The following is a 24978-nucleotide window of genomic DNA, read 5'->3' as shown; positions in this document are numbered from 1 at the left end:
AAAATACAGCCTTAGTGGGTGCTAAAAATAGTAAACTGTGAGCTGTCACTGTACCAGAAGTCAGAGCTGTGAAAGAAAGCTGGAAGAACATCCTGAAGAAGCAAATGTGTAGCGTAATTTATTTAATCTGTCTGAGGGCAGGGTATAGAAATTTGGACTGTCCGTAGTGACTTCATGTGGAAATTACGGAAAGAAGGGAGTAGTGTGGGAAACGCTCAACCAAAGCCATCAGAACAAAAAGAAAGAAGCAACAATTTCCCACAAGCCTTCAGTGATATATTCATAAAAGTGTTTGAAGCTCAGTGTAGGTAGGAAAGAGAGGACTTAACAACCAGGAAATCACAAAGTTGAGTTCAACGGTCACGGAATTTGTGATAATGAGCAGGGAGAAAGGGATGCTTGCTGTATGTAGGCTTTCCAGTTTGTGCAGAAGATCATGTGAGCCTCAGCACTCCTGGCACTAACGAGGATTTTGTGGAAAGCCAGGGAGAGCAATGGACAAACCACCATTAGGAAACGCTAGTGTACTATTACAATTTGAAAAAGAAAAAGCAGAAGGTATTTGAACAATGAACAAAATTGTAATGGGTTTTCCAGGAACAAAGTGTAGTCGTGAACTGATGAATGAGGATCTGGCCGTTGTAACTACAATAGCTGTCTTAGATTAGGCTTGCCTCTTTTTCTTTTGCATTAAAGTGCAAGGCACTTGAGTGCTACCAGTGAAATTCTGGACCTTTTATGAAGTGCATGTGTCTCCTAAACTTATCTCTGTAGAAAGAGGAACGTTTTGCTTTTTTTGTTAGCACTGTCACGTAGTATGAAATCTGCCTGTTAGAACAAAAATGAAAGGTAATAATAAGCTGCAGTGTGTTAAAATGGGAACTGTTTCTTTTGAAGTGCTGCTTAGATCCGTGCTAGCAGTGTGAGGCCTTCGTAACAATCTGTCAGGGAGCCGAAAAACACACTGCTAAACTTGCAGGGTAGCGTTGAGAAAGAGAATCCTAGCAAATAAAAGATTTCTTGAAATGTGCGTTCACCTGTCCTCCTAGCCCCAAGGAAGCCTCAAGCTGTTAGTGACAAATACGTGGCCATGTTTGCTAGAGCATTGCTCATCTGTCCCTGGGTTCTCCAGGTGGGTCCCCTGCAAACTCCGCACAGCGCTCGCTAGCAGCGCCATAAAAAGATTATTTTGCATTCCTCGGAGAGAAGTCTTCATTCTATTTATACAACCTACAAAGGGCTCCTTTTTCCAGTGGAATGATAACTCTGACTCATTGCTAGCTTGTGGGTTGTCACAGCCACCAGATCTTTTCCTGCAGTTTCTAGCTCAATTTTATCATTCTCTGACTTGCAATTAGCGTTACTGGAAAAATTTGCACTTTTGGAATTGTATCCTGCTTTTTTTCAGACCCTTCTCACGGATTTGGAAGCTCTGAATTCCAACCCAGTCTCTCCTAGTTTAGTATTACCTGCAAACTTAATAAGCATATTCTGTTCTGTAATCCAGTTTGTTAATGGTACCGAATAATTTTAGATTTGGGACAATTTTTTTTTGTGGAGGGCTTCAGAGATCCGGGGATGTGATTTGTGAGACGTGTCCCTTTTTTCCCTTGTATTTTCGTAGTTGGTGAGGTTGTGACTGCCAGTTCTGCGTCATCGGATGTGCAGGCTGTGTTACAAGACCAGCATGATCAGGGCTCCATTTATGGGGCTGTATGGGGCTAAGTCTGTAGGACTACAATTAAGACTATGGCTATAGTGATTTAAAAAGCCCTTGACTAACATCATCGCCTTTTGGAGGTATTTGAAGCTATTGGGGTCTCTGCAGTTAAACCAGTAGTGGAACTATGCCTTCTTCAGAAAGGTGGTATTTTTACCTGCTTGTTTCTGCACTAAGTAGGTGTGCATGGGGAAAGTTTAGAAGAGCTCGCAATCAACCCAAGACCTGTAAGGTGGGGAGACAATTTCTATGGTATTTTCTGAGTTAAATTTATTTTTGTAAGAACACTCGCAAAATTTCTTACAGCAGAAGTTTGTCTGGGAAGCTGCAATGCTGAGAAAGATTTTGCAGGAGCCCCTTCCACTAAATGTGATGTAACAGAAATTGTAAGCCGGTATAGGCTTAGATTGCACGTGCAGAGATCTGCTATCTAAAGGCAGCTAGCACAGAGCAGGAGCAGCCAGAGCAAAGGGGGATGCTGTTGGAAATGTGGGTAATCCACTACCTGGTAAAGTCACAGGTCAGGGAATGGATGAATTTCCTGCAATACAGTCCTACTAAAAATACATTGTATTACTTGGTTTAACCTCAGGCACTTGTTAGTATAGAATGATGTTGATAAACTAACAGCATATTCGGAAGACTACCCAGAGTCACCTTAATGTTTCTTGTTCTGAAGCTGATTTAGGAGAACGTGTGATACTAATAAACATCCTCCAGCCTAAACACAAATCAGGTGGAGAGATTTCTGTAGATAGCAATGCTAAAAATCTGAGGAAGGTACTAACAGGCCAAAACCCAGAAAATGGTGCGTTCAGACTCTGTTTTTTGACATGATCACTTTACAGTTGTTCAGAACTGATAGTGGAATTTGTAGATTTTATAAAAAGAAAATGTCACTGTTGATCTAAGAAAAAAGCTTTACAGTGTTAGCAGGTCCAGCCTGCAGCCCTTTGCTGGCACTTGAGAAGTTCTTCTGGATCTTTTGCTTTTCTTCAACAAATGCTTGCCAGGCTTCCAGGCTTGACACATACTCATTAGGCGACACATGGCACCCACTATGTATCCCGTATTTTATTATTCTTTCCATTTCAGTAATAAAATGTATTGTTTTCTCTAGCAAGAAGGTATTGACATTTTTGAAAACTATCCTTTGCTTGAGCACACTAAGGTTAAAAAAAATTTAATTCTGGCTGTGTATCACAATGTGAGCTGATCCCAAAAGTGCAAAAATCAGAACGCTGAACTGAGCATTCCAAATTAAAAGAATAAAAAAAGAAAACGCCAAAAGCCTCAAACAAAAAAACCCACCAAACCTTGTAGGTTTTGACCACATTCTGGTTCTTGGATGCCTCGCACCTCCAAGTTGTGTGTGAAAATCTAAGGTGAAAAATTCAACCTGCTATCCATGAAACATCCACGCTTTGAAACCTCAGCTGCCACTTTCTCCCCACAGCCAAAGTCAAGCTCTGACTTCACCTCCACTTGCATTTCGTGTGCCCTCCTCATCCATGGCTTCTCTCCCACTGCTCCAAACCCAGCTGCCCAGCTCTCCCTGTTTCACACTGCTGTGAAACTTTCACGTGGCTGAACTCTGATGCATTTTGCATTCTTTACTATTTGTGGAAGTTACAAGAATACTCTTACCTTTGCCAGTTCCTGCTGCTGCACCAGACAGGGAACTGTTACAGCTGAGGTCAGGGAACCGCACGCAGACTCTTTGCTGTGGGCTCTCTCCCTTGCAGGGACAGAGGGACCTCTTCTAGCCTCTTGTGGACAATACTGGAACTGTAGACCTGAACCAAAATTCTAAGCAGGTCTTCCATTTTTATTGGAAAATTCAAAGGAATAGAAACCAAAGTTTTCCATGTCTGTGGAAAAGGTGGAAGCACCTGAAATCCAGGGTGGAATTTTAGTTTGGGATGGGAACCTGCCAATTCCCCATAGGGAATGGGAGCAAAAGGCTTTTGAGCTCAATGCCTCTGATGGAGCCTTCGGTCTGAGTCACCTATGTCTTGGGTGCAGAGCCCCACTGTCTGTCCATGTGTCCTGGGTGTGCATGGTCTCCAGTTGCTTACAGACTATGTCAAAAGGGCTCACATGCGAAGATTTTACTTAATCTTTGGTACATTGTTTAGGCCAAAAACTGTGTCTTGCTGACCCTTATGCATGCTATCATAAGCACCCTGGAAAGGAGCCCGGCGTCATGGCACCCGCGAGGTTATTGTGAAGACTGCTGGCGCTTGGATCAGGACAGAAAAAAAAAATGAGGCAGCCATAAGCTGGCCAGCTAGCCAGTGGCCTAGCAATTCAGAGTTCCGCTTGTTTTAGATGACATGTGATCTGCATAGTTAAAAATCCTTCATTGTGATAACTACTTACCTGAGCTTTGTACCAAAAGTCCAACAGGGTTTTGATACAGGTTCCCTTAAATCTTACAATGCAGGAGAGTTGTGGTACAGATTTGGCCAGCAGGTTCCCATCCTGAGGGAGCTATATTTCCAATGACTTCTGGCAAATCATGTCCTTGGCTTCAATAGTTTCTTTTCAGGCTTTGAACACATGCTCACAGTCTGCATAAATGTGCTCCGATAGATTTACGATATCAGTGTCTAGAAGGGTGACCATGTGAGAATCTGATCAGAGCTGATGCACTCTGCTCAGAAGTAAAACTTTGCCTGGATCAGTAAGTTACTGTTCCTTCAGTGAGGGACACAGTCAGGTGGTTTTAATGCTGAGAGACAGCAAATAATGTGCTTAGTTCGAAGTAGTGTCTGCACTCCAGCGGACAGTGTCAGTCTTGTTTCCTCAATTAAGTGCTGAAAGAAATGCCGCTGTGTGGCTGCTGAGACAGCCAGTATGCTTTTAAAGCACGCTTTTTACTTTAAACAAAGATCCATTTATTTATCTGCTAATAAATATTTATCTACTGATCATTCTAACAAAATCTATTAACCTTCTGAGAATAAAAACTCATTTTCTTTTATAGGAGCCCTATAGATAACCCTTTGTAGAGGCTTGCTGAGTATGTCAGGATACACTTGCTAAGCAATAACCAAGAATTTGATGTAATTTATGATTTGCAGTGATTACGTTTTCTGAACTCCCTTTGTGCTGCCCTGTGCCACACAATTCTCACTTTCTGAATCCAAAAGTCAAAGTCTAGTGTGCCCTGTGTTGAGAAAGAAAGTGCTTTTGACATCAAACCTGGTACCTCCAGCTTTCAACTTTCCTGGGACTGGGAAGCCAAAGAAATCCTAAATCCTCTTCTGTAAGGCCATCCTCAATCTGGAGTAACCGATTATGCAAATGTCTCCCCATTAAACAATTTGATTATGTTTTCTGAGGAGCATTTCCTAGGTCACTGAATCCTGGCCCTCCCAGGAAACTGTATGTAAAGTTCCTCTTATAAGCTGAGCATGCTCTGTATTATAAATAATTAAGTTCTGATGAACAAGATCCTTTTTTGAATCTTCTTCAGCTGAAGCCTAAATTAATTTGCAAACAGTGCATACCCAGCTGTTCTGCACTAACATCATCCTTTACACTCCATAGTCATCCATTTTTGCTCCACAGCGTTGTCTTCCCCCAGGTACTGACAGAAAGCCGTTAGCCCTTTCCAGCCCCTTTTTTTGCCAGGGTGACCAGACCAGGCTTTGGGGGGCTCCTCCCATGAGACTCTTCCTTCTCCTTGGCACCTCACTCCTTCTTTGCACCCCCTGCAGGCCGAACTCTTGTTGAATACGGATAACTAGAATTGTGCAAAATACTCCAGTTTCCATTCACCTCCTGTACGTAAGAGGTGAGTAACCTGAGAGGAGGGGGGGGAATGGCGGTTTGGAACAGACGGAGCCTAGGGTTCGTTAAGTTACGAACTACAACAATCTTTAATGTTGGCTGTAAACTGCCACTGGAAGAAGCTCTGCTGAGAAAGGAAAGAGAGAATATCTTGTGTGTAGTAAAGATACCACGTGTCCCATCGGAGTGTGAGCACCGCCGAGCTCTTTGTTTCGTACTGGTCTGTCGGTGAAGGCTGCCCCGGTTGCCCTGGCTCTAGTAGAGCTGCTGCTTCTCTCTCCTGGCAAGCTCCACCGGCACCAGCTTCTCCCTGGGCCGGCTCACCCAGCACAATGGGCTCCGTCTGTATCTCCTGCGGAAGCAAAGAGCCCACCCTGGTTTGCCCTTTGCTCCCCAGCCCGACGCCACGGGTGTCCGTCCTGGCTGTGATGCAGGCCACCCACTGGAGCAGGACGGACCAGGGATGCTCCAGCAGCCCACGGCACTGCCCGCCTGCCCGCGCCCCCTACCCTCCCAGCTCCGGCTCCCCGTGGATTTATCCCTATCTTAAAAGAGGAGGGTGGAGGGGTCACAGCAGATAGGACCAGAAACGCCGATTTCTCGCTGCGTGAAGCAGCAACCGAGGTGAGGCAGACCCACAGTTAGGTACAGGCTTTCTGCACTGGGATAATTGCTCTTAATTAGCCCATAAACAACCTCCTTCAAGCCTGGCTAAGTTGCAGCATACCGTTTAGAAAAAAATATTCTCTGGTAACTTAAAAAGCCCAAAGGCAGGATGGCCCATGGCTCTGGGCTGTTCATACATTAATTACTTCCACTGTCAAACAGTCTGAAGATTTCTACCTGCGCCTTCAAGCCTCTTTCTCTGGGTGTCATCACAGAATCATAGAATGCTTCAGGTTGGAAGGGACCTTCAGAGGTCATCTAGCCCAACCCCCCTGCAGCAAGCAGGGACATCTTCCACTAGAGCCTTCTCAGAGCCCCGTCCAACCTGACCCTGAATGTTTCCAGGGATGGAGCGTCTGCCACCTCTCTGGGCAACCCGTTCCAGCGTTTCACCACCCTCATTGTGAAAAATTTGTTCCTTACATCCAGTCTGAATCTACCCTTTTTGAGTTTAAAACCATTACCCCTTGTCCTATTGCAAGAGTCCCTGCTAAAAAGTTTGTCCCCATCTTTCTTATAAGCCCACTTTAAGTACCAGAAGGCCGCAACAAGTTCTCCCCGGAGCCTTCTCTTCTCCAGGCTGAACAGCCCCAACTCTCTCAGCCTGTCCTCACAGGAGAGGTGTTCCATCCCTCTGATCATTTTTGTGTCCCTCCCCTGGACCCGCTCCAACAGCTCCATGTCTGTCCTGTGCTGAGGGTTCCAGAGCTGGATGCAGGACTCCAGGTGGGGTCTCGCCAAAGCGGAGTAGAGAGGCAGAATCACCTCCCTCGACCTGCTGGCCATGCTTCTCTGGATGCAGCCCAGGATACAGTTGGCCTTCTGGGCTGGAGTGCACATTGCCGGGTCACGTCCAGCTTTTCACCCACCAGTGCCCCCAGGTCCTTCCCATTTGCCTCGCTGCAGGCAGCAGGGAGTGAAGGAGCCTGCATTGTCCCATCAGGCCCAGGTGCAAGGAGGAACCGGGGGCTGCTGCCTCACATCTAGCAGCATGCTGCCAGCTGTGGTGAGGCCTGACTCTCACCCCAAGCCATCAGCCCTGCAAAAATTTTGTCCATTAAATTGTTTCCCCTGCTGTTTCCTTATCCTTTTATTCATTATGCTGATGACTCCTGAGATCAGTCCAAAAAAGCAAGTAGCTGCTGTAGAGCAGCTCTTTCAACAGATCGGGAGCATGTTGCATTTTCAAAACCAGTGCTGCTTAGTTTGTTCTATAATTTTTATGGCCAAAAGCAACTGAAAGGAATGGGGGCTGTAGCAAATTGGTAGCAAAAATTGTGGGTTAATTTATGGACAATGACACCTGCATTTGGAGATTGTAAGTAAATAGCATGTGTATCAGCAGACCGTTTCATTCCGTTCTCCAAATTGCTGTGCTATTGTTGTTGAACGTATATAATTCCAAGGGCCACTCTACTTCTGAGGGATGAGGAAAGAGACGTAGAATCAAAAGACACAAAAGCAATCAGAAGGGGACATATTAAAGGAGCAAGCACATGGCATTCACATCACCAACACTCTCTCTCCCTCTCATTGCTCTTCTACCCTGGTTACATGGTGAGGTGGGGACACAAAGCTCATGCTGGAAGAACCTTTTTTGGGCATGAGCTCATAGAGCCTACAGTGTCACAGGACTCAGTAAATGCACAAAAAAAAATGCCCATCTAGATCAAAACTCACATGGAGCCTTGAAGTTTTTGAGCTAGGGCCTCTCTCCTTCCCTTTTTCTGCATGTAAGCCAAGACACACAGCCCTAAATGTGAGAACAGTTTCCCTCCTCTCTGGGAATGCCACTCAGCAGACATGCTGGGGAGCCAGATCTGGCTGCAGGCATTGCTCACAGGGATGCTGGAAACCACCATCCCTTCAGGGCCAGTCCTTCAGCACCAGCAAAACGTTTGCTTGCTCACTGAGATCAACATGTCCAAGCTCAAGCCTTGAGAGAATCTGATTTTTCCAGAAAAAAAGCAACACAGTTTCCCTTTTTGTAGCATATCCCATTGAAAGGCTTTGTCCCTCTGGCCACCTCGGGGATGCAGTCACACGGTACTTACTGTTTAGCTAGTTCCATGGATATTTGCTCCAAAGAGCATCCTTTCGTCTCTGGTATAAACACAATAACAAAAGCCAGGGATGCTAGGCTCATTATTGTGTAAATGAAGCACACCCAGGACAAGCCAATGAGCTCTACAAAGGAAGAAAACATGTCTTTTTTTTAATTTTCAAATACTACATTCTTTTTTCTGCTACTGTATTTTTATAGGATACAGCCCCTAATGCACAGGACAAGTCAGAAAGAAGCTAGGCTGTTATTCTTAGCTTACTTATTTGTACCTAGCTGTAATTTGAAAAACAGGAGTGGGTTTTCTTTTTCTGTTACTCCTTATGAAAGAAAATTGATGAGCCCATACTGACCCATTTAGTGTGAACTTATTTATTTGTTTTGCTTGTGGTCACTTTGGACGAAAACCTTGAGCAGCTGTTGTTACCGGTTTGTGCAAAGGCACCAGGGGTCACAAGTGCCTAGAATTTCTACCTGTGTCTGCTTTTGCTGCACATTCTTTCACGGAACAAACCCAAGCATTTTTCACACTCCTGCAGTCGTCTCCAGTTAATCCTCCCCTACGGTCAGTTCCCAGCATTTCCACTGCAAGCCACGGGTCCTGCACCAGCGAGGGATCCAGGAGTGAACTCCCAAGGGGCCAGCCAAGAGCTAGTGGTTTTCTGAGCCTACAATCCAGGGGCAGGTAAGTCCTCAGGCTGAAGGACGCACTCTGCAGCCCCTGGAAAGTAAAGTATGTACAAGCCCAATGGGCTGCTGCAGCCCCCTTAGTCCTTTCCCCTGCTAAAACTAAGCCAGTCAGTTGAGACATTTTCAGTTGTGTCATGAGCTAAAAATTGCAGCCGAACCTGCTAATCCAGCTGCTATCTTTTTCATCAGATACCTAGGTGCAGGTGTTGGTGGCCACTGTGACCTCCACATGTATTCATCTGAAGACAGAATTTCCAGTTCTGCCTTTCTACTGTCGACTAGGAATGAATATTTGCTTGTAGTTACACCTTCATAAATCCAGATGAGACCCAGCTACACCAACAGAGTTACTGCAGCTTTGCGTTCTTTGAAACTGAGCCCAGAATGATGGCTAGATGTGCATTAACAAGTAAAGCTGCACGACAGGAGGGGGCCTTCAGGTGAAACCGTTGATGCTGAAGACCTGAGGTCTGCACTGTCTGTTTTCGGTGACATTTCCTTAGGAATAGCTCTAGTCTGGTCCAAGGACTGAGGAAGTGTTGATAGCTGGAGTGCATTCACTGTGCGTTTTCTGGTTTGGTTCTGTCCAAAAGTTTGTGTAGTTCAGGAGTGCAGTTCTGTGATGCAAACCAAAGTGCGGTGAGTGGGGGCAACTGGGTGATCTGCTTCTGAGCAGGACCCTTGGTCTAACTAAATGAGTTTGACCTGGCATATTTTTCCTAGTTGTACTCAGGGGTTTTTTTCTCTCTCTTTTTGTTTTAAGAAAAGAAAACACCAATGTGAAACCCATTTTAGTCACAGATCACGCTCATTTTCAAATCCATCTCAAAATGCGTCTAACAGGATGAAAACCACCTCAGCTTTTTGTGGGTTGATTGCCTGCGTCCGGTGGAGAGCAATGAAGAGTTAAAGGAAACCTGGAATTTCTGTTCCCCTATATATTTTGATTTTTAGCACATATTTTGCTCAGAATGAGACCGAAAACTAAAATTTACAAAATTCCTTATGAAATGAAATTAGAAAAAAAAAGTTTGCCTATCAGTTAATTTGAACATCAACATTTAACCTTTTCCCTTGTTTATCATCATGTGGTAAGTCACTATATGGTAGTGTACTTTGTCTCATTAAAACATGAAACATTTTTACCTTACAAAGGCACCTTTTTCTAAAGGAAATTAAGCCAGGACATTCCTGTGAAAAGGAATGATTTCAATGGGATTGTCTTTAAAAATGTTTGATCAGAAAAGCTGCAGTCTGATCTACAGATCTTCCATTGACTTGAGAAGATGCAGGGCTAAACCCTAAATATTATAAATTTTCAACCTACTAAGGCAACGGTGCAGCACTGTGAGGCTGTAATTATTAGCACAAACTTAGAAAGATGTGGTGGAAATGGTGAAGTGACGCTAACAAAGAGCACCAAAACAGAGATCTGAATTTGGCTGCTCAGGCATCATGGCTGCAGTTTTAGCAGTGTTGTTTGTATAGGAAAGATTCATTTTTCCCACTAGGAGAACATCAGCCTGGAAGGACACAGAGAAATCTTACCAGTTACCGTCAAAAATGTCAAGGAGATGAGGAGATTGATACCCCAATTCATGCTAGATGTCAAAGCCATGGCCCGTCCTCTGATCCCACCAGGGAAAATTTCGCTCAGGACCAGCCAGGACACTGAAATAGAAGGGGAAAAAAAAGAAAAAAAAAAAAGATGTCTTCAAAAGGATGGCTTTCCTTGCTGTAAATTTAGGTAGTCTATGAATTCAGGTGAGGCCACCTGAAAAAATAAGGTGATTTTCAAGGCCATGAGGCTTGTGTGGGCCCAAGCCTCAGGTGACCACCCATGCTCTGCAAGCAGCATGGGCTGCAGTGGGCATCACCCCAGGGCACGGACCCTGCCCCATGAGCGCGGGTGGTCCCAACGGGCAGCCCCGGCGCATGCAGGACTGGGGAAGCGAGCTCTGGCTGCACATCTGTGTACCAAAGGGAGCTCTGACCAAATAACTCTCAAGTGACGTAACGCTAATGGAACTGGGGCAGCAAACCAAAGTAATCTTCAGCCTTGGAGCAGCACGGTGTGTTTATGTCACCTTATAAATCAACCTGCCACACTGAAACAGGTTTGCTGTTCCAGCTCTCTGCTCCATATAAATGAAATTGCTGAGGTACAAATTAAGAGAGAGGGCCTAATTTTTGGCTCCTTCCTACCACACCATACCACAGGTGATCCAAATACTGGTGTTGCTAGCCCTCAAAAACAAATTTGGACATGAAAAGCTGGCTGTGTAACCACCTTGATAACAACAGTGAAGAAAAAAACAGGAAAAAAGACACCATGTTTCTGCACCATCCCTGGTTATTAGAAAACCAAAAAAGAAAAAAAACCCCTCCACCCTCCTTTTGTTCATAAGCAAGATGCATTAGCAAGAGGTTGCTGCGTGGAGAGGTTGTAGGCTAGCAGATGACCAGCACAAGAGCAGAGAGGTACACGTGGATGAACTGTGTCTTCAGACCCTTGGACGTGGCCATTATAAATTGCTCCTGTGTGATGCTGTTTCTGCAAAATGACAGATGGGAGGTTCCTCAGGTCACTTGCACTGGGCAGTCTTAAAGTTACATTTTTTAAATAGGCTCCTGTATGTGTGAGTGTGTGTCACTCTGCAATATCCCTTCGGATGCTTCTAGGATTCCTGTGTGACAGTACTGGTAAAGGTAGAAAAGAAAAAGTGCTGTGGAAGGAGATTAGAAAGGACCAACTGAAAGGGGAAATAAAACCTCTGAGCCTTGAGTGGACAGCAGATTCGAGCAAACTCTAGACTTCTTTCTACCATAGATTTGAATTTAATGTTTTCTGGAGCTGGCCCAGGTTTTTTATTTATTTTTAAGGAAAAATATAAAGAGCTTGATTCTCCAGAATAAAATCACCACTCTGCCAGGCCACCTGCCAGAGTGGTGATTTTATTCTGGAAAATCAAGACCACACTGTGTAATGGCCTAACACTTACGCATAGTCAAGTGGCACACAGTCATAACACAGCCGCCAACATCTAGCAGCAGCTGCGGAGAGGCTTTTTTTCTTCTTTTCCTGACTTGGATCACAGCAAAGTTTAGTGCACTCGCTGCTGACAAGACAAACATTGCTTGAAAGAAATGCTCTGGCCATGCTCTGTGGGGTCTCTACACGCGAGCAAGGAGCAAAGAAGAGGAGAACTGGCTTCTCAAGCAGGTGTTTTTTCCCTGCCAGACCAGCGAGCCCTGCGCCTGAGCAAAACCAGGCCGTGGCATCGCGTGGGTATTTTGCCTCTCCCTGACATCATCAGGGCTGTTGAAACCTGTATCGTTAGGCACAGCTGATATCACGTGTCACGACAGGGATTGCTAGCTGAAACGCAAACGAGCAAGTTAGTGAGGGGCAAAGGAGCCCTTCTGAGCGCCACGTGCACAGCCCATGGAGTTCATCTCCATGCGAGAGCTGGCAGCCAGCAGCCGAGCTCGGCTGGAAAAATGGTTATACACCAAGACTGGGAAAGGAGATATTCATAGTCACATTAGACAGGATTAAAATAAAGTTTGAAAGAATCAAACCCTCTTTCTGCTAGGCATAAACCTACCTCCAGCAATAAACTTTTTCTGTGGGTACTTTGGTCTGTGTTTGCTTATTCTAGAATCTTCTTGCATTTGAGAAACTGGCAGTGACTGCTCAGAGAGGCACCGAGCGAGGAGGACCAAGTCCCATGCCCTGCCATGGCAGCCTGCCAGGCTGGATGAGCCCTGAGCGAGATGAGCTTCGGCAGCGTTTCAGGCACTGGGGGACAGCTCATGCCAAGGCTGAAATGTGTGGCTCTGCAGCAGCTCCGATACCATGTATTTTTCCAGGGACAGACTGGCCCTTTCAGGCTAACTGCAATTTGTCTAGAGGTTTTTAACATACTGTTTCCTGTTAAGAAACCGAAATACTCGAGGATCGGCATCATCTGCATTAGTGATTAGCTGCTCTTATTTCAACCAGTTATTTAGTTCAGACAGATCCCACCGACACACCAGATCCGTTCTTCATGTCTGCTAATGGCTGCTGCTTCCTCTGGCATGGCCCTGACCTCAGCTTAGCTGGCGAGGAGTGGATAGGCTTATTCCCTGTGGAGAAAGAGCAGTTGTAGAAATCTGACACTTATTACAGTCTGTTTATCCCTTTCCCCAAGCTGAGGCAGCGATAACGATCGATTCTTTGCTTTTAGCACCTCTCTGGGATTGTTTTTACTATTTGTACCTTTGCCAAAAAGCAGCAGCTGCTGTAGGTACGGCGGGGATGTGGGTTTCTCTTGGGAAGCCAATAACTAGGTTTGGGCTCCCATTCAGAATGACTGCTGCTACCTCGTGCGCTGTGTGCACGCAGCGCTGCAGAAACTTAACCTGTGCGCTCCCAAAGTCGCCGCAAAGTCAAATACTTGCTCTGCCTTCACCAGCCTGAGCAGCGGCATTTTACAGGGGAAATCAGTCTATCCTTGAAAAGATGATACCCACCACCACCTCTCCACCTGCTTTGTAAAATAACATTATTTGTAAAGGTTGCTGTGATAGTGACAACAGTGCAGACACTATTGTTTGCAGTGTCTGCTCTGGCCACCCATGGCTGGTGTTTGTGGAAAGAATGGGAAAAGAGCTGGTGCTCTCCAGGCCCAATGAGGGTGAGAGCTGAGGCTGAGGGCTCAGCACGAGTCACTCGGCGAGATTCAGCACCTGCTGGATTTGTTCATGCAGTGGCTGCAGGTACCAACTCACCTTTGCTGACCTGCAGCGCGTTGCATGTTGATAGCAGTTAAGAAAAATTGTACAGTTGGACGATGTTTTATTACAGTATAATCTAGAGAAAAGAACACCCACTGCAAATGAAGAAGAAAATATTGCATTGGGTCAGAAAGCTTAACCGTTTCATTAAACGTCACAGAAACTCGATGCCCCGACATTCCTTGCCCAAGTGGGAAGAGCAGAGGATTCAAGAATACAAGCAACCCCTAGAGCAGGGTGGTGACATTCACCTCCTAACAGTCACAGAGGTTCTGAAGGCAGAAAATGGAATAATAATGGAAGATTTCAGCTGCTCCCATTAAGGCTGAATAAACTGCATAATGGAGCGCAGTGGTGGGACTACATTTTAGATATCGTAGGTGATGGTTTCTTTTAGCACTTTGCCTGATACTTCATGAGAGAAAAAAAAGCAAATCTTTTTTCAGTCCTGAGCAAGTGTAGTTCAGGATGTAACTGTCACAAAGATGCTCTGTTATATTGGTTATAACATTTCAAATTCAATATTCTTGTAGAAATGGAAGAGTCAAGAGCCTGCCACATTTGGTTTCAAAGGGAGAACAATATTAGAACAAGCCTGCCTTCTATAAATAATTTAAAAGGACAGTCAGAGTAAATGCTTTAGCGGTGTTATGGAGAATGTTTAAATTATCTGATTAGAGTCTTGAAATACACATACAGCCACATAAAATTAAAAGAAATAGCTCAGCACAGTTAAACAACTGAATGAAGCTGCTAGACATCAAAATATGCCTTCGTAAAGGTGCACGCTGTGTCCAAACAAAGAAAACACAGTACAATTGCTGAAAAGTTTCTTGCAATGCCATAATCAGGCAGCTAAGTATTTTTAGAGTCTGCTGGCTGAGAGGATGAGAGACTAGGGATGGAGGAGGTGACACATGCCAGCATTGAAGAAAACATTCCATGGGGATGCAGGAAGGGGTCACCCTGGTAGACTTCTGTACTGAGCTGCTGGCTGGAGCTAGGAAAAAGCTAAGTAATCTCAGCTGGAAGAAGGAAAGGAGGATACGTACAGTGTCGTGAGGAAGAGTTGTCTAGGTTTTGCTGAGGAAAGCCATATCTCTTTGAAAGGGTTGAGGAACATGAGGATCAAAATGAATGAGCCACTGTGCTTTTCAGTTTCATAGAGCTTTGGTGAAGTGTCATGGGGTAGAAGAGAAGGTATTCATGTAGATAAATAGCTGTTTATAATAGGAAACAAAAGGACAAGGCCAGTTTTCACAGTGGAAGGAGATTACTAGAGGTCTTCTCAGTATATTCCATATCTCTCAGGAAAGGGAGGTGAATGGATGTGCAAAACTTACTGATGGTACAAAACTATTCAGAGTACCACAAAATGAAGAAGGATCCTAAAGGATAGCAAAAGGATCTCAAAGTATTGAGTACTTTGAAAAAATGATCCATAAAATTCCTTATGAACACATGCAAAGTAACACGTACTGAGAAAACCAGCACCGGTACCCACACCAGCGTGCCAGCACTGCTCGGGGCAGAGGTACAGGAGCCTCTGCAGGCAGTTCAGGGATGGCATCAGCTCCCACGACACAGAGGTCATGGATCCACACAGAGGCTCAGCAGTTATTAGGAAGGGGACACTGGGTGTGCCACTGAGCATGCCCGTTGTGTCCCCATATTCGACAAGTTGCATGCAGATTGGGTCAGCTCGGAGCTAGATGAGCCACAGGGAAAAGTGTGTAACAGGCTCTGCGAAGAGCAGCTAAACAGATGAGGCCTCTTCAGCTTAGATAATGTACAGCATAGGGAAACACAAGCTGAAGTTTATAACATTGTGGAGACAACAGAGGAGAGGTTTTCATTACATTTTTACAGGCACAAACCAAGCGAATTCAAGTGAAGTTATAAGGGACAGGTAGGAGGATGTGCTTTTTCAGACTGCATATTTCAACTATGGAACTCACTTTCACAAGTTGCTTCAGGTGTGAAAAGTATTAGTGGGTTAAAATGACTAAATGCTGGGTGTTAAAACATTATTTCACTGTATGTGTGGAAAAAGATCCACAAAGAACTATTGTTCGCAACAGTAAAACTAAATCCCTGACATTTTTCTTGAAGTTCCCGAAGCTACAGCTGGGCAGAAGGACACGCTGCACATGCTGCATGGGCCTTCTCTTATCTATTTTCCATCAGCATCTGCTACTGGCTATTGTTGGAGGCAGGGCAACAGACTGACTGAGTGGCCCTTTTGTTTGAGCTAACATGGCCAACTTAATGAGCTTTATACATGAGCCATAAGCAAAAAGATGTCTCAAACCCTCATGTGATTTCTTCATTACTTCCTTACTTTATAACTATGCAGTAAATAAAAAATAGATTTAAAAAATTAACAGACTTACACCAGCGAAGCTGAAACATCTGAGAACATCTGGGAAATACTGTGGGCTCGAAGGTACTCAACGTGCAAGTGAGGTACATGAATGAAAAATGTCCTTGTTTTGACCTTCTTCCTGCCAGGAGGCAGAAACAAATTGGAAGCTGCTCAGCAGCTCTCATTAATGAAGTATTAGATTCCCTCGGTATTCATTTGCTGCTTAGCATTTTTTCCTTCCTATACCTGTATTGTGTGAGATCAAGTTCTTTATGGTGAGATTTAGAAAGCGGCCATTGCAATACTTGAAAGAATTCAAGTTTCTGACGTATAAACTTTGGAAAGAGATTAAGTGGACTTACAGCTTAGGAAGGAAGTAGGCAGAAGTATGTAAGACTTTGAAAGGGAGAATTGGGTTGCTAGCAACAAGAGGTGCAAGGGAAGATAAGGAAGGGATTATCCCACCAGCAATCCCGGCAGACCATCTAAGAACATGTAACAAACAGCCAGCGTTGGGGAAGGATGCAATCAAGCCACTGCGAAGCTGCCACGAGAGGAAGGAATTCGAAGGACATGGCCAAAGACTGGCTTTACCAAGACCAAATTTTTTTCCCAGGCTTATGAAACCCCACAGGTTTTTCAGTTACCTGGTTTCTGGCTCTGCTGAGTACTAACACAAATAGCCAGATGGCCAGCTACTTCTCACAAAAGGCTGGCTTTGGAGCTTGTTGGCCTTGATTTCAAAGGGCAGGGGATGGCACAAGCCTTTACGGTGTGCAGGGTGATGAGGTGTCCACCCCTGAGGTCATGCAGCACAGGGACAGGGCTGGGATTTGGGGTGGGGGGGACCTGCTGCTGTAATGCACCAGCACTGTCCTGGCACTGGTCCCAGCACCCACACAACACAACCACTGTAAAGGCTTTCATAGCAGCTCCAGTGAAGGAGATTTGGAGGGGCTGGCAAAAGCAAGGGATATTTAGACTGGAAAGAAAAGAAGGTGACAGAGAGTTTGTCCTTTTCCAAAGCAGGTAAAAGAGATACGAGGCAAGAGAAGTGGACTGAAACTCTGCCCGTGGTTTTGTGCAAGAGGCCAAAGCAGATGATTGTGACTGGCGTTAAAAATCAATGACTCTGCTCAATGAAAGCCATTTGTCTCTCTGGCTCTGCCCCACAATATGAGAATGAAGTGGCTGCTCAAAATTACTAACTGGCAGATGTGGAGCAAATGAGTGGCTATATTGCTTTGCAGAGCCTGTGAGCTGCCCGCAGAGTGCCAGCCTGCCAAGGGTCAAGTCAAACCCTGTGTACATGTATTAAAAGGAGTAGAATTGCTCTACTGCTGGGAGACAGGGGAGTCGGGAGAAGCCTCAGCTAATCTCATGCCCCTGGCTGTATCCTGAACTCTGTGGGTGAAGGCAATATGTGCCTCATTCTACAGCTTCCGAGGCGCTTCTCTCCGAGCAGCTTTATGACCACTGGTTGCAAGGTACCTGATGCCATCGACGATCCGTATGGAGCTGATGAGGTGTGGCAGATCTTAAATTCTTTTTCTCTCCTTCTGGTATACTACATTTCTGTTTCTAATGGTTAATCCTTCAGGCTGACTCCTTGAAGTAACTTGTGTTAAGACTAGTGGGATTTAAAGCTTTTATCTCTGAGGCTGTATCAGACTACATAAAATTGTTGTCCAGTGTTTGTACTGTTTACATCACTATCTAATAGACAGGCTGAACCCTCACGTGTGCTTTTTGAAGGAACCTTGCAGTGAACAGTGGAAATCACCCTTCACTTGTGCCTCCTCCAGTTTATGTTAGACCAACAGAAGATTTTTGGGGGAAGAGGCTGAAACCAATGCATTACCTCCTTCCCCTGTTTTCTGGGCCACTTGACAAGTAGACCAGCAAGACGTACCTCACCTCTGATTCTCCCCAGCTGTCCTTCCTCCCCTAACCTTCTCACTGCTGTGAGCCCGCACTTTAATGTTTTTTTCTTTTTTACTATTGTAATTTTTATCTCCATGAACCTGACAAATATGTAATGCCTGTTATCGCTTTTCCTGTTTCGTGCAAGTTGTTCAATATATTCTTAAATCTGTTTTCAGTGATCTTCAATTACTGTCAATTTTCAGCTTGAAAGAATTGTCACAAACAAGAAGAGCTTTCTTACAGACAGTGATTCCCATCTGAAGGATTGCTGGGCAAGAAGTGATAGGTGTATAAGGATCTAGGAGTGGTAGAATTGTCTTAGTTAATGGGATTTGTGGCCCATCTTGCCCAACAACAATACTCAGCATCAAATATATCAGTAGGATGCATCATAGATTTACTGCAGGCAGGTGTGTAACAGCCTGCACCTCTTCTGAGGTCCCTTAATTGAAGTTGATCTGAACTGATGAATGAGATGACAATTCTGTTTGCAACTGGATTTCACAGCCACTGTGTCTCTCTCCCATCTTTTGTTATATAGACATTTGTACCATCCCATCAAGACAGAACAACTTGCAGGGCAAGCAGAAAGGAAACAAAAAAAAGAGAGAAAAAGAAACAATTAAAAGAAGCTTTCAAGGGAGAATGTGCTTATTCTAATAAATCACGTACTGTCATCCAAAAAAAATGGCGTTTTAATTAAAACCTGAAATGTGTAGTCCTGTTTGTAGGTGTTTATTTGTTCAGAATATTGAATCCAGGATAATCCTCTGAGGCATTTGCAGAGGAATGACTGCAGAAGCCAGAGGTTCTAATTCACAAGGAAATTGTGCATGAATTAGTTCAGATTATCACATATTTCACTTCTAAAAAGTATGGAGAGGAGATATTACACAGCTGGGTGGGTAAATGAAACTGTGTTTCCAGTATCCAAGGGCAAGTGTTGGTCCTTAAGGGGCTGCACAACAGAAAAGAGTTGTTGGGATGCAGCAATTGCGGGCAATTTAAGCCACTTCTCTTGCAAGCTAGAGTTGTGTGTATGCTTTAGAAAACTCCCAGTGGAAAGGATAAGCAACCTATTACAATGGTGACTTATTTGGTGAGATGCCTGCAATGATCCACTTTTTTAAGTCCCTCACTGGCCACTGCAGCTCATGCTTTGCTTTGGCTGCTGCTGGTGGGAGGTGTGAAGGCTCTGGGTCCCCCCACCACAAAGTGTCTTTTAGTTCTGCTTCACTCCTAACAGTTTTCTAACTTAGGGCTGATTTTCAAAGGCTTCCTTTTCACTGTGAGAGCCTGATGTGTTTAAAACAAGTACGGAGACTAACTTTTGGATATTTATTTGTGAGACTCTCCTCGTACGAAGACATTATCTGCATCATGAGGAAGTTCAAGAATTGTTGAGTCAGAAGGTCTGATTTCTGTGCGTCATTAGAAAGTCAGCTTTGAGGGTGGCTAAGCTGATCTTTCAAAAGACCAACAGAAGCTTCTCCCGACACTTTGTACATTTGCTGCAGACTATTTGCTGCACGTCCTTTTTAAGACAGATTTTGTCTCTGACAAAAGTCCATACATTTCAAAAGAAGCCCATCTGTGATTCAGCATTAGCAAGAAATAAACCTGATAACGAAAACAATAAAGTAAAATAAAGAAGCTGGGTGCCCTCCTGTGTCCCCTTCCCCTTGCTTTCTTCCCAGAGCTCAGTATGGCACGGAAACGCAGATGCCATGGGGAGACACAGTCTCTGGACCCCATGCACTGACGTACCATCGGGCCGTCCTCTCTACACGTTGGCTGCCAGTCTCCGCCTTCCTCGGCAGCACCAGTAAGTTATGTGACTGCACATTTTTACCTTTCTGGCATAATTATTTTTTCATACTTTATAATACATGCTCTAGTCTGATGATCTTTACAAGTAAAATTAAATACTGTCTTTGCATTTGAAGTCCTACTGACAGTTCTAGCTTTTGCACAAAGCTGGCCCAAAATCAGCTCCCCTGTGAAAAATTCCTCCCAGCTCGCTCTCCCAAAGGAAACTGGATTTTATGAAGCTTGACATATTGCCTATAAACTTTTTCACAGATTTCAGTGTCACAATGATCTTGTCTCCAAGAAGGTGGTCAAGGAAAATGAATGTAAAATGTTTCATTGTCTTTGATGCGATTATCAAATGCCACTATTATTTACTGAATGCTTAAGTGTAACACTTGACCTTCAAAGTAAGAAAGGCAAATCCGGCTAATGATAAGCAGTCTTGATTATCATATGAAAGCCTGCACGAAATGGTACGCTAGACTCACTTGACAGTGCACCACTTCACCAGAGATAATGGTCCTGTGGAACAAAAGGGGATTGTTAGGCTCAGTTGCTTGTTAGAATCACAGCAACATTCATTCCCTGGATGTTTTTTTAAAGTTGGTCTGGAGGTAAAATGTTTAATATTGGCCAGCAGCTACTAACCAACCTGAGTCAAAGTTTGAAACTACGCCTAATTTTAAGCACAGGAGACATTCCTCAGTGCTTTTGTGTCAATAGGTGTATTAACATGCAAATATCAGTAGAGAGATATTTATATAATCCAGAACCTCAAGATCAGAATATTGATTCAAATCACTGTTTAAGTGGAATATAGTATGCCAAAAAACAGATAGTCCCCTACCTTTTCTAGGTAGTTCTCAGAGAGCCAAATTTTGTGCTCAGCAACAGCAGATTGAACCACCATCATTGCAGAGAGATGGGTATATTGGCTCCGGGCATGGTCTTGTCACTCACTCTCTTTCCACAGTACCAAGGGCTCTGTCTTTCAGAAGGCAAACCCCTTGGCCTGATCTGCCAAGGCCTCTCCCTTTCCTATACTTAAAAGTCAAATTGTGAAGAGGAACACAGATGCCAGTGAAAATGACGTCCCGCATTTCAGTTGTGCAGCTCAGTGTAGAGTTTTGGGGTCGAACAAGGCTGTTCTGCTCATTGCAAAATGGAGCCCTAAAATAATTAAGGAGAAGCTCCTGCTGACACTGCCATGTCTCGTTAGTGCAAAAACATTTTTTTCCTTACTATGACCTTTTTCACACCTAAAAAAAGCCTTTCAAACTTGTAGGTCCTATCAAGTTAGATAAGATTAACCTATGTGTCTGGTATTTTAGAGAACACCTCCTGCAATTTAAAATCCTGTAATTCAGCATCAAACTATCAAAAAATATCTTAAATTGGCTTGTGCTTCTCTACTACCAATCACCCTGTGAAAAGGCAAACAGATTCCTGGATTAGCTGATCTGTTAACAAGGGGCTTCAGATAAGCCTTGTCTGGAGCAAGGCAATAGGGAGAAGCCGGCAGTTCACAATCCTGGCTTTATTTTTCATTTTGGCATGCCTTGTCTTTCTACTGCAGCTTGGTAGCACAGACACAGTGAAAAATAAAGGCCACATGAGGCACCATTTGAATAGCACAGGCATAATGAACTAGCTAAATACTAGGAGTGTCACATTCACACCACATGGATGCATGCAGGAAAAGATGATTCAGTACAAACGAACAGTGGTAGCAATCTTGTCATAAAATAAAGAATCCAGGATCAGTTTTTAATTAACTGAAATAGGACTTTTTGTACTGATCCTCAGTGAAACATGCACATTTCCAAGGTTTATTATCCTGGTTCAGATCCAACAAAGCATTTAAGCACTTGCTTATTTTTGAGCACTTGATTTAATCGCCACCACTATCTCCTTTTTCCAGACTAAACCACAAAACAACATAAAATTGATGCTACTCATTTCTGTGAAATTTAAGGTCAGGCCACAGCCGCTCTGCAAAATGCAGAAGCTCAAAAATAAAACATTGCAACCAAATGTCATGCCAGGCAATGTTGAGCACGAATGCCTGTTAACATCAAATTTATGTGCACTATAAATTAACACAATAACCACGTTTCTTAAAACCTGAAATATTGCTCTAACATCAAAGATGTTGATGTGAATTCTAGACACCCCCATCTTTTATCAGCATTTTCCAAGCTAGTGCAAGGTCATACAGCTCACAGTATTTCAAAACACAGGAACAACCAACTAAATCCATGGAAGGGCAGAATTTCCATGCTGACAGTTCTCTTTCCTGCAAGATTTTCCAATTTCTGGTAGGGCATTTGGTGCCCAAGATTAGGTCCAGAGCATTTTGTGGTAGAGAAAAAGCAGTCCTAAGCAATCTGGATCAGTAAGGGTGGCAAGAGATATGACCTCTGTGATCGAGTCCCTAGGCTGTTCAGTGTCATATGTGAAACAAGCTGTTCTGGGTTTTCTTACAGATGCATTTAGCGACTGAGGTGGAAGACACAGAAAACATTCTGCATTTAACTGTGTTAATGAATCCCACTTTAACTCAGATAGCCAGTTAATCTAAGAATCACAGAAGCAAAGTCGAGGGGACTAGACTAGTCTCCAGGGTAATTCTCTGGGCTTTAGGTGAATGTTCCAGGTCTGGGGTTTGGCTTGCTTAATCCAGTAAAATACATAAAGAAAGACCACCACAGACCGCATAAGATTGCATAAGAAGGAGAGTGGTGGACTGAAAGAGGGACTTCTTTCCTTCCTCACCTCCATGGATTTCACTTTTCTTATGAATCCTTGAACTTTTTTCCATCCTCCTTGATCCTTCTTGCCTGATCCTTCTTCCATCTTCCTCACTGTCCCCAACATGGTCTTAAAACTACATTTAAATGTCTTCAACAATTCACAATAAGATAAAACAAATGAGTTTTTTACATGGGAACACAATAGAATAGAATAGAATAGAATAGAATAGAATAGAATAGAATAGAATAGAATAGAATAGAATAGTTCAATTGGAAGGGACCTGCAACAGTCATCTAGCCCAACTGCCTGACCACTTCAGGGCTGACCAAAAGTAAAACATGTATATGTGGAATGCTATCACACAATCTAATTTAGCTTCCTGATCACCTTAAATTCCCTCAACAGCTGGTGAGGAAAACAGGGCTGTGCCAATAGAGATGTCAGAGAGCAGGGGTCTGAAAGCCCCCCTTAGGTGGGGAGAATATTTCCCTTTGTCGATTATCTGAGGAATCTGGCTCCCACATCAGACAAATTTCCAAACATGTTGAAACATCTGGTCCGTTTTAGGTATAAATTAGCTCAGTTTTAAAGACTCCATTCAAGCTGATATAGATTTAATTCTGACATACTCAATATGGAAAATCTGCCCAGTTTGAACTAGAAATGGGCATCTCTCATCCCCAGCTAGGCTTTCATCAGTAAAAATTTACTCCTAAGATTTGCCTTCACTAGGGACTTGCTGTCACTGATTTCCTTGCATAGGTTTTGTTCCTCAAGGGGCCGATGGCCCCATATAGTGAGCTCCCACAGCAGTGAGATGGTGCGTGGCAGCAGGGCTTGCTGGAGAGCGTCGTCACTGCCCCTTCTCAGGGGGACCCAGGCTGGGGGACATGAAGCCGCAATCCCAGGTCCCTAATGTGGGAGGAATTTCACCAGTGTGAAACTAGTAACCCTAGGGCTGCTTTGGTTGGATGGCCTGCCACCCTTCCCTACCCTGGGATCACATGGATGCTCAAACCTGGGGCCCAAGCATCGAAGTTAAAACTGAATGGCAGGTGAAGACTGTGTAGGAAGAAAAAAAGTCTTTAGCAACAGGTAACTTGGGAGGGAACTCATTTCCTTTCTGAGCCTTGGCTGTGAGACTGGGTTTCCTGGTGAAGAAAGTGACTGAAGTGACCACAAGCTGCTGGTTTGTTAATCTGTGTTGGTGCCAGCGGGGATTTGTCCGTCCCTTTCTTCTGCCTGTCCCAGCAGCTTTGAATCTGCCTGCTGCCTTCATCCAGGCAGTTGCATATGCCTGTGCACCACACACAGAGAGCAGGGAGATGGTAGGTGTCCCCAAAAGCAGGAGGAGCTTCAGCCCGAGGTAGCTGTGAGTCAGAGGCTGACAGTCGAGCGGGAGACACGCTGAGGGGAACCACTGTCCCCATAACTGCCACTCATTTTGTGGGTCTTGTGCTTGCCCTCCACTAGTACGTGGTCCTCAGACATGCTTTGCATCCACTGCAGGTCTCGACTTCGCATCCCTGGGCACTGGCAAGGTGCTTCCACGGCCAGCTGGTCCCCTGGTTTGTGGGTGACGTGCTCACTTCAGAAGTTAAAAGGAAACACTGCTGTGAACAGAGTGACGAGCATGCAATTTTTTTCCAGTTTTCTAATCAGAAATATTCACCTGATGGCTGAGGCTAGCAAGATGGCAACAGAAAGCATAATATCCCAGTCTGAGAAGACTTCCCATGGGTATTTAATTCCACTATTTAACAGGTTTTAACCAATACCAAAGTACTGCCAGTCTTACAAGCACCCACTCACGGGAGATGTGCTTTGATGGGACTGTAACAGCTATGTGGAAAAGCAGGGTTTGCAATAATCTCTAAACCTCTCCCCCATGACCCTGTCAGGCACTTATTTGTCCACCACAAAAAAACAAAATTCATTTTTTAGACTTTATACCTATCTGGGTGGGTATATGTGATATTTTTCATGCCAAGCCCTGAGACCCAAAAGATATTGCTCCAGCTGCAGACACTGATCTGCCTCGGGCATGTTGTGGCCACAGCTGTCCGAGCACTCGGTATCAGGGCATTCCTGCAGCTCCAAGAAGTCCCCTGGAAGAGGAGCCCATGATGGCCTCCAGGAGAAGAGCCCTAAGAGTTTTGCCCTTGGTTCTGGAGAGCCACGCAAAGTTGGCGGCTGCTCTGGGACGTGCAGTAACAGAACATCTTCTGTCTCAGGTTGGCAGAGACATAAGTACCGTCAGACTTCATGCATCTGAATGATTCTGAGGATGATTCACATCATGAGACTCCCCATCAGTCCCACTTGTAGGTATTTTTGTTGATTTGCATCCACACCCTTAACATGAACTGCCATGACATCAGCAGAGCTGATGTGATTTGCACC

At 44.4% G+C, this 24978-nt stretch overlaps 1 protein-coding gene across 6 annotated transcripts in view; it reads right to left on the bottom strand.

The window, feature by feature from the left end:
* Window positions 1-5583: 5583 nt before the first annotated feature.
* The window catches only part of SLC2A12 (solute carrier family 2 member 12), a 33379-nt gene continuing 13984 nt past the window's right edge, over window positions 5584-24978 (bottom strand). For 2 of the 6 annotated variants that reach the window (XM_075414007.1, XM_075414008.1), the window contains exons 3-5: window positions 10485-10607; window positions 8239-8371; window positions 5584-5870 (exon numbers count right to left, since the gene is read on the bottom strand). In XM_075414007.1, coding sequence (XP_075270122.1) covers window positions 5774-5870; window positions 8239-8371; window positions 10485-10607 — 353 coding nt within the window. In that variant the 3' untranslated portion in view covers window positions 5584-5773. Of the gene's footprint in view, window positions 5871-8238; window positions 8372-8405; window positions 8968-8990; window positions 9554-10484; window positions 10608-12806; window positions 13068-23085; window positions 24164-24978 lie in introns of those variants that run through there. The other 4 variants (XM_075414009.1, XM_075414010.1, XM_075414013.1 and 1 more) reach the window with 4 other exon arrangements.

The sequence above is a fragment of the Opisthocomus hoazin genome, chromosome 2 (genome assembly GCF_030867145.1).
Source record: "Opisthocomus hoazin isolate bOpiHoa1 chromosome 2, bOpiHoa1.hap1, whole genome shotgun sequence".
NCBI lineage: Eukaryota > Metazoa > Chordata > Aves > Opisthocomiformes > Opisthocomidae > Opisthocomus > Opisthocomus hoazin.
Note: the sequence above shows the minus strand (reverse complement) of the source record. Positions and strands in the feature narration are given on the sequence as shown.